Raw genomic sequence first — 9,801 nt, 5'->3', positions numbered from 1 at the left:
GAAATGAACAGACATTTCTCAGACAAAGAAGTAAAAGCAGCAAGTAAATATATGAAAAAATGTTCCACATCACTGATCATTCGAGAGATGCAGATGAAAACAACACTGAGATTCCACCTCACCCCACAAAGAATGGCTGCTATCAAGAAATCAAACAACAATAAATGTTGGTGGGGTTGTGGGGAGAAAGGAACCCTTCTCCATTGTTGGTGGGAGTGCAGACTGGTGCAACCACTATGGAAATCAATATGGAGATACCTCAAAGAGCTAGGACTGGAGGTTCCATTAGACCCAGCCATCCCTCTGCTGGGTTTCTTTCCAAAAGAACTAAAAGAATCATATCACAGTGATATATGTGCACCCATGTTTATAGCTGCACAGTTTGTAATAGCTAAAACTTGAAAGCAGCCCATTTGCCCATCAGTTGGAAACTGGATAAAGAAGATGTGGTTTTTTTATACAATGGAATATTACTCAGACATAAAGAAGGAGAAAATATATTCATTCATAGGAAAATGGATACATATTGAAGATACACTCCTAAGTGAAATAGATAAGTCACACATTTGTAAATACCAAATAGTTTCTCTGGTGTGAATAAACTACAATAATACATAAGATCCTAATAAGATTACTGACATGGTGAAATGGGAAGAAAGGGGCTAAAGGTGTAGGGAAGGTGGGATGGATGGGGAAGGGTAATAAGGGAAAAGAAAAAAATATGAGATAAAGAAAAGATGGAAATAAAGTGCTTTGTAGATGGAGAGGGGAGGAGGGGGTGAAGGGAGGGCAGGGACAAGGGGAAAAAAAATGAGGACCAAGACCTGTCATGTAGAGGTACAAGATCCCAACAATGAATGTAACTGTACTGTAAAATGTACCAATAAACTCAATTAAAGCTGGAAAAAAAATAATGTGGGCAATCCACAGGACATTCTTTCTATTACATTATCAGCTATAAAAGAAGAGAACTGCCAGGTACTGTGGCACACATCTATAATCCGAGCACTTGGGAGTCTGAGACAGGAGGATCTCTGCGAATTCGAGGCCAGCCTGGGAAATATTGTGAGTTCAAGGCCAGCCCAGAGTATACAGAGAAATCCTGCCCAAAAAACAAAATAAAATTTAAAAAATAACTTTCTCTTGTGTGGGTAGCACCCCTTATACTCCCAATTTCACAGTCCCCAGATTCCATATGTAAATCATTTGACAAATATGGTCTGAAAAGTCCTCACCAGTTTCTGCCCAGACAGGACTTCCAGAAGAGCCAGCAGCCTGACACCATCTTTCATGTCTTCAAAAAGATCATCCACCACCATCGGGGGCTTCCGCTGTAAAACAAAAATGCTATTCAGTGTGGCAAAATTTCTAGTTTCTATGAGAAATTTTTGTCCCTTCCCCTTCTTTCACTTCGTGCTGGGGATTGAACCCACAGCTTTCTACATGCTAAGCACACACTCTCCACAGAGCGATACCTGAAGCTCTTTAATGATTTATTTTGAATACAATTGCCAGTTATCTTTCCATAACTGCTAGAAGAAAAAAGATACAGTGGAAATAAAGCTTAACATTCAGAAAACTCATATGATTGATTTTGTGCTTAGTTAGCTTACTTCTAAAATGAAATTAAAAAATAGGGGGGTGATGGCACAAGATGGAATGAAAAAAAGGACACCATCAACCTAAAAAAGAAAGAGAGATTAAATCTGACCTGAAAGGACAGCAGGGAGACATCCCAGATAAACTGTACTGACCTCCCTGCTTCCTGTGAGCAAGCCACATCCAGGGCTTAGTGAGGGGCAGCCCTTCTGCAGGACAACCCCACCAAGGCCTCCTCACTAGCTCAGTGGCCTGCTGTGTGAACGCTGTTACATGACCAAGGTCACAGACCCCACGTTCCCAAAGGGAACCAGACTGGCTGCCTTCTGTTTCCTAGTCTGCCACATCTAGCAAACCACTCTGTACAGCACTGAAGCCAAAGGAGCATAAGCACAGGACAAGATGATGGGGCAAAGCCATTACCACTGCTGCAAAAGTGGCTCCTGTCCAATCATGGGGGTCTTTCATTTGTTGGTGATCTCTACAAATGCTCAATATAGTACAGTTCGTAAGACCTTGAATTAAGTCTGTCCCGGATTAGAAGAAAAAAAGAAATGACACTAATGTTCATGTTCAGTAGAAGGGATATGAGCACCCATTTTTTTGCATTTATCATATGATTTCAAGTTCTATACTTTTCTGATTATCACTGGATATTGTTAAAAGTCTTAACTGCTTGGCTCTTGGCTTTCAATTGTCTTTCATTCTAGAAAAATATGCTCTATGTAGGGACATTCAGACAACAAATGCTTTGTTGAAATTGACTTCTACTTACTGATAGGGAGCAGTTATATTTATCGTATACTTGCATGAATTATGTACTTTGAATGGTACTATTCTAATTTTAAATGTATTTTCCTCTCATTATAAAATGAACAGCTGAACATATTTTGTTCTTGTGCTGTGAAGTACATGTTCAAAAATAGCAGTTTTCATCTTCAATCATTTTCTTGAGTCCCCTCCATTCACAGTGCTTCTTACTGACACAGCAAAGATGTAAAAGTGACTTTATATTATAAACATTAAATAACATTATTTAGAATAAAAGGATCCATTACTGTGAAATTATTTGGTGATAAGAATCAAAATCATTGCATTAACATTATGTAGTTATTATAAATATAATCTATTTGTCACAGAAAGTGTCACTTATATTCTAATAATTTAAATAATGGAAAACATGTAATAGTCCATGAGCAAATACAAATGTTTCTCATATATTGTGTTAACCTGAATACATGAGTAAAGTTAAAGAAAACAGGACATTTTCATGAAGTAATAAAGATTCCAAGACGTGGACATCAAAAAGAGGATGAATTACATGCATTTATCCATCCCACAATGATGCATACACGGATCTCAGCTACTTTGAAAAATATTTTCTCTTGGCCTCATTTTTGCCTCCCACTTTTTTCTTCTCCTGTCTCCACTGGTGCTGTGACATTTTCCTTTTCTCCTCTGGCTGCTGCCTGCACAATGTTCCAAAGGGTTCTGTCACTGGCCTTCAGATTAGCAGTGACTGCTGGACAAGTCAGCAGTTCATCAGCCTCTATTGCTGAAACCATTCTGTCCTGGCTGTTCCTCCCAAACCTCTGGGACCAGTATGCTTAGTTCACAGGCCCCTTTCTATCTCTCCATGTACCCATCTACTCTGCCTACCCGTCTGTCTGTTGGTGTCAATCTGTCTGTCTATCATCCATCTATCATCTACATTTGTCTCTCACCTCTCTTCTCTCTTTTTCTTCCCAATTTTGGCCACTTACCTGATTTAATCCTGAGTTCTTTGTTCTTTACAAAATTGTGTCTGCAGACACATGACTCTTGAATCCTTCTTTCTGGGTAAGTGGTCTCTCTTAAACCTTGTAGAACACATAGCAAGAATTCTGTATATGTTGCTGACCGACTAGCCAAATGAATGAATGAATGTAAATATTTGTGAAACCAGTGAGACACCTTCATTTATCAAGAACTACTCCAGAATGAAAAAAATTTCAGCAACAAATTTTGTAATACCATTTTGCTTGAGTACTATTTGAATACACACACAGTCCATGATCAACCAAACAGGACCTTTACTTTTGTGACTACACCACATTTGGGGGGAACATTCTAATAGATAATATTTTAGCTAAAATATTTCTCCTATCACAGATACAAAAACAGCATCAGTATGACTACTTTGGACTTGGATCGCAGGGCTGGAGGCCAATGAGAATAATTTACCAGAGCCAGACTTAATGGAAAATAAATGCAACTTTTTTTTCACATTTCTTTCGAGCACTAGACAGAAATCTGTCAAACACTTTCCAAGACCAAAATCATCTGTTTTTTTAATCAATAGGAAATTGTAATGAGTTGTACTTTTTCATAGGATATTTGGCAAAATTATATTCTCTGGCCCCATCAGTTATATTTTGTAAGCTCTATGAGACACAGTGGAACCAAGACTGGACCTCTTGACAGGGTGGGGCGATGAGGGAAAAAACAAGATGAGAAGCATCTCACTTCTTGCTACATCTCCTGTAATCTCTTCTCAGACTGCGTCTGAAGTCTGACTCAAGAAGGATGGCCCAGTGCCTAAAGTCCCCCAATTCTCAAGGAACACGCACTTGCTTCAGGTGCTGATGAGTGGGCCTCGCCTGGTGAGTCCCCGGTTCTCTTCTGAGGTGAATACATCCCACAGAGCATTGTTCTGTAATTCTTCCCTCCTTTTTTGTTTTTGTCATAGCAGGCCCTTGACAACTGTAATAAGACCTATTCCCTGACTCCTAGGACTTCAAACATCCAACGCTTCTCCCTGGACTTTATGAAACTTAGGAAGGCACAGGTATTTTTACCAACCATTTCCTATCTTTAGAGAAAATAATCTATGCTCTACCTGAGTGTGTGTGCATGTGCATGTGTGTTTGTGTGCATATGTGTGATTAATGTGTGTGTCTTTGCTAGTTTATAAGAAAATATGCAATCCTTATCTGCCATCTTTTTTTGTATTTTTATGCATGAAAGGATGGCCTTGTTTGCTATACTACTTAGCAGTTTTATGCCCTGAAAACCAATTACCTTCCTTAGGGGGAAAAGATTGAGAGAATAATCTGATGGGAAAGGTATCAAAAATAACCATTTGTGGGCTGGGGATTTAGCTCAGTGGTTCGGTGGCCTGCTTTGCAAGCACAAGAACCCGAGTTCAATCCCTGGTACCAAAAACAAACAAACAAGCACACACACACACACACACACACACACACACACACAAACATTTGTAACATAGGGAAAGCCTGTAATTATAGCACTCCTTTACTCCTAGTGAAGTCTACAAATATGAATTCCAATCTTTAGTCAATTTCTTGTGGTTCATAAGCTTATATATTCAATTTTTTCAGGTAATTCAATAGAAAGGAAAACAGAAGAAAAAAACAGGAAACAGAAGGCGGAATGAGTATAAACCATTAACGTCTAAATGTGTTGAGTATTATTTTGTGGACTCCGCATGACATCTCACTTTATATTCACAGCCACCACATTTCATAATATGATCTTCTCTTCATTTATTTATATTTGCACTGTTAGTAATCAAATCCATGCCACTTGCATGTTGGTCAGTGCTCTATCACTGAGCTACGTTATCAGCCCACTACCCTAAGATATTGGCCAAAGATCATCCTCTATTGACTGGGATTTGAATCTAGGTTGATTATCATTTGAGCCACCCTGCTAGATAGGGAGCTTAGTATACAATGCAGGCATTCTCCAGGATAATACACAAACCTGTAAACGTGACTTTTGTTTCATATCAATAGGGAAAGAAAATATTGGCTGATAAACTGAAGTGCCTGCCACTCTACTAGAGACAGTAAATTTATTAGCAAAGAGCCACTTGTAAGTGTGAATTGAACGAAGACCAAACTGTAGTAATAAAATCATCATGCAAGTAAACACTGGCATTGACACAAGTCAGCATGACTCACACTGTGTCCCCCAGTGATCATGTTTGTGACACACCCTACCTACCCTGAGAGGGGCCCATTGCCTTCTCTTCCTCCATCCAGAAGCTGTTTGAGGTTAAATCAGGCTGTTGCAGTGACTTAAAGACAAGTGCCATCAGTTTTCTACTGTTAAGGTCTCAAGAGCTTCTCTGTTTCTGTTTCTGTCTCAAGACTTGAAGGGTCCCCAAGACACTTCCAGACTTGATGATATGGCAAAATTCAGAAAAGCCCTTATACTCATGGCTATGGTTTATGACAGCAACACAACACAAGTTAAAATCACCAAAGAGAAGAGGCACATAGACTTCAAGAGACTCCATGCACCTGGTTTCCAAGGCGAGTGGCCTGTCCCTTCTGAAGCGGTGTCATGTGGGGATGCAATGCTCTCAGCAAAGATGTGTAGCATGTAAAATGTTGCCAACCAGAGGCGCTCACCTAGGCTTTTGTGTCCAGGGTTTTACAGTGGATCAGTCCCATAAGCACATAGTTTCCATGACACTGACCTCAGCTACTTATATTCCAGCCCTCTTCCTCAGCTGCACCCCAGAAACACACAGGTGTTAACCAAAATCACACTGTTGAAATTAATGGTCTGATCAGAGTGGTACCTCACGGCGAAGGCCTTGGACACACGAACAGAAGTTCCCTGTAAGCACAGAGTCCTCTGATGGGGCAGTGATTACAAGAATAGCCCAGCGCTTATCTCCCCAGATCCGGTCAGGGACTTTCCTAAAGATGGGCCTTGCTTTGGAAGGTACAGGGTTGGACCAAGCAGGCTTGTGGAGTGAGCAGCCGCTCCCTTTCTCAGCTGCTTTGCCTTATTTTCACGTCTCCCTTGGTGAAGTCAGCTAAAATTCATTTTATTCCTTTACAACAACATGAAACAGTACTGATATATGTGTCTACTTTGTGATTTGTTTGCAAACACTGCTCTGAGTCTAACAATTTACATTTCAGAGCCTTCTCACGCCCACTCGTGGGACTCATAGAAGTGACCAAAAATAAATGGGTTCTGTAGGATATGAAGGTGAATTTTCAGGAGAACCTGATCATATCTTCACACTAATCCACCTTTAAAATTTTTAAATTTTATTCTATAATAAACATAAAATGACCATTGGACCACTTTTAAGTGCACAGTTCAGTAGGGCAGTATTTCCAGATCACTGTGTTGCCAATCTCCAGAGTTGTTTTCATTTTGCAGAGGAGAAACTCTACACTAATTAATAACTCTTACTTCCCCTTCTCAGTCTCTGGATGTTGTCATCCTGCTTTCTTTTCGATGATTCTGACTGCTCTTGGTACCTGATATAAGCAGAATCACACAGGATTTGCTGTCTTGTGATTGACTGATTTCACTTAGCGTAATCTCGTTAAAGCTCATCTATCTCACGTCGGGTGTCAGAATCTTCCTCTCTGAGGCTGAATAATATCCCATAGCACATACATGCCACATTTTGTGGATCCATTTCTCTATCAGCAGATTCCTAGACAGAGTCCACTTTCTGGCTACTGTGAATAGTACTCCTATGGACATGGGTGTGTCATTATCTCTTCAATATCCCATTTTTAATTCTGTGGGGTATATACCCAAAAGTGGTACTGTCAGTTTTTGAAGAACTGTAATACAGTTCTCTATGGTGGCTGCCATGTAGAACAGAAACCCAGTTTGAAACACTCCTAGTGTATCATCGCTTCATCAGTGAATATCTACACATTTCCTGGAATCTTAGAGTCTTGAGCAATCAATATCACAAAGCTATGTAGTAGAGTTTTAGCATGAGGATTTAGTCTTCAGCAAAGAAAAGTGAACAATCTCCCATCAAGACCAGTCCAGATCCTCACTTACCATCATCACTAAGTACTTGTTCTTATTGGGGAAAACATGCCCAAAACCTTTCATGAGACAATTTTTTTGTTTTTTTGTACCAGGGATCAAACTCAGGACCTTGCACTTGCGAGCCAAGCAGTGGAACCACTGAGCTAAATCCCCAGCCCTCACGATACATGTTACAGCGCATTACTTTAAAATATTAAACACCTGTCCTATGGTTTAATACTTGTGCGAGGGACCAGTAAAAGTGAACTGGCAATGTTTAAAGGAAAGCACATGCCACAGATAGCCACTCATTCTAGGTGAGACACCACTCTTGAGCACCACCGGGGAGCTGAACATGACAATGACAGTCTCAGAGGAGGCACTCACAAAGCTGCTTTCTGTGCAGGGTGTGAGGAGGCTTGGGCTTAAGATATGGGCTGGTTCTCTGGGCTCCCTCACTCCTTCTGTGCACAGTGACGCACTACTTCTAGCATCACAAGAACCACTGCCTCTGGTTTTTATAAGGTTTAAATAGGAAGTAGGAATACAGGCTGAGAGGGAGTTGATGGGGGGAATTTTCCATTGCAGCACCAGTCTAGAGCTTTTTCTGAGAATTATCTGCACGGTATGAACAATAAGCAAAACAATGGGAACAGAAAAGATTGGGAGAGGAAGAGAGGTGGACTGGCAGATGTGGAGTGAGTGACTTCCCCCAAGACAGACGAAAAGCCCATACTAAAACATCTCCAAATGCCAAAGGAGCCTCGGACCAGATTGATAAAACCATGATAATAACCAGAGACAATAGGCAAATAAAATTGATTTAACGTCAGAAAGCTTTGTCATTTTATGCAGAAAATTTAATTGAATGTTCCCAATATTTTCAGAAACAAAGTGAAGTAACTTTAAAATTTTATGTGTGAGCTGTTTGTCTTTCAGTCCCTTTACAAAAGCACTGTTGTGATTATTTTCCACCACAATTTGGCAAGGGTACAAGGATAGTTTCCATTCTTTTTCTTTTCCTGCGATGGATAACAATCATTTCCAGTTCCTTTATTATTAACTCAATTCCAAATTAACATCCCAAGGGCAATAACTACCTTCCAGCCCAGCTGTAACTCTAGGTGTTAAACCTCTTCTCTTAATAATTTTGAGGTGTAATAAATGTATCTTTACAATGTAGCATAAAAGAAGCATATTTCTCAAGCTATTTGTTTTATTCAGTGTGAAGTTGGGGTTGTCCTGAGTCCTTTCTTTTGATCACATCTGGTATCTGATCCATCCACATGTCTTGGCTATATTTTCAAAATTAACCCCAAACCCAGTCACCACTGCTAATACCTTGGTCCAGCTCCCTGGCCCCTTGCCTGGATGACTTCGGTGGCCTCCAGGTTATCTCCCTCCTGACCTTGTCCCACTTCAGTGCTTTTTCTGCTGATCAGCTTCTTTACCTTCTCTTCTGCCTGTCTCCTCCATTCCGGTGCAAGTTCTATAGTGCATGCATTATTTTTCTACTTTGTTCACTGCCATATTATCAGCACTTAGAATATTGCCTTGCTTAGTAAACAGCATTGAAAAGTATTTGCTGATGAATGTATGAATAAATAAAGTATAATTTTAAATGAGGAAATTTGATGAATATTTATTATCAAAGTATGTATTAATCTGCATAAACTTTGTGAGATCCATATCCACACCATTAATCAAGTAAGATAATCTTTAATAAATGCTATCCATTTTGAAATAGTGACTTTCTTTTTAAAGTTTTAGTTGCATATTAGGAAATAACTATCGACATGTTTAGGATTCACAAAATAGGTTTATTTTCTCCCAGCTTTATTCAGGAATAATTTGATAAATAAAAATGTATTAATTCACAGTGTATAATGTGATGCTTTGATATGTGTACATATTGTGAGGTGATTAAACCAAGGAAATAAACATAGTTGTGATCTCACATACTTTACGTAGCTTTAAAAATGTCTAAGAACTGATTTCTGGGTGAATAATTATATTTCATTTTCCTCTTTGCTTCCTTATTTTAATGCGTCAGTTCACTAAAAGACCCACAGCATGTGTGCAAGGAAACAGATGGGAGGGAAATTCAGTGCCGAAAGTGTTTCCATGTCATTTTTCAGCACTGTTGGTGGAAAAAATAACTGGAGAAGATGAAAGCAACCACTAAAGTGGTTATGCTGATGAACATGCCATCAAAGTAATAATCACCATGGGCTTTTGTAAACATGGAAAATCAAAGCGTTTCTTTTAAGGTAGTATATGGATCTCACTTGGAATTGAAATAAAATGAACTTTTAATAGACCTGCTGTAAGTTGCCTTGACATCCTCAAATCAATGTTGAAATCTTATGCCGGAGGATTACAGAACACAGTTTTATTTGG

At 39.5% G+C, this 9,801-nt stretch overlaps 1 protein-coding gene across 2 annotated transcripts in view; it reads right to left on the bottom strand.

The window, feature by feature from the left end:
• LOC117286012 (nesprin-1-like) overlaps positions 1-9,801 on the bottom strand; it is a 171,336-nt gene that overhangs the window by 77,557 nt on the left and 83,978 nt on the right. For both annotated transcript variants that reach the window (XM_033763310.1, XM_033763311.1), the window contains exon 4: positions 1,236-1,331. In XM_033763310.1, coding sequence (XP_033619201.1) covers positions 1,236-1,331 — 96 coding nt within the window. The remainder of the gene's footprint in view (positions 1-1,235; positions 1,332-9,801) is intronic.

Source organism: Fukomys damarensis, unplaced genomic scaffold (assembly GCF_012274545.1).
Source record: "Fukomys damarensis isolate Sample0158 unplaced genomic scaffold, DMR_v1.0_HiC HiC_scaffold_14, whole genome shotgun sequence".
In the NCBI taxonomy this organism is placed as follows: domain Eukaryota; kingdom Metazoa; phylum Chordata; class Mammalia; order Rodentia; family Bathyergidae; genus Fukomys; species Fukomys damarensis.
The sequence above is the reverse complement of the archived record's forward strand: the minus strand, read 5'-3'. Positions and strand labels throughout refer to the sequence as shown.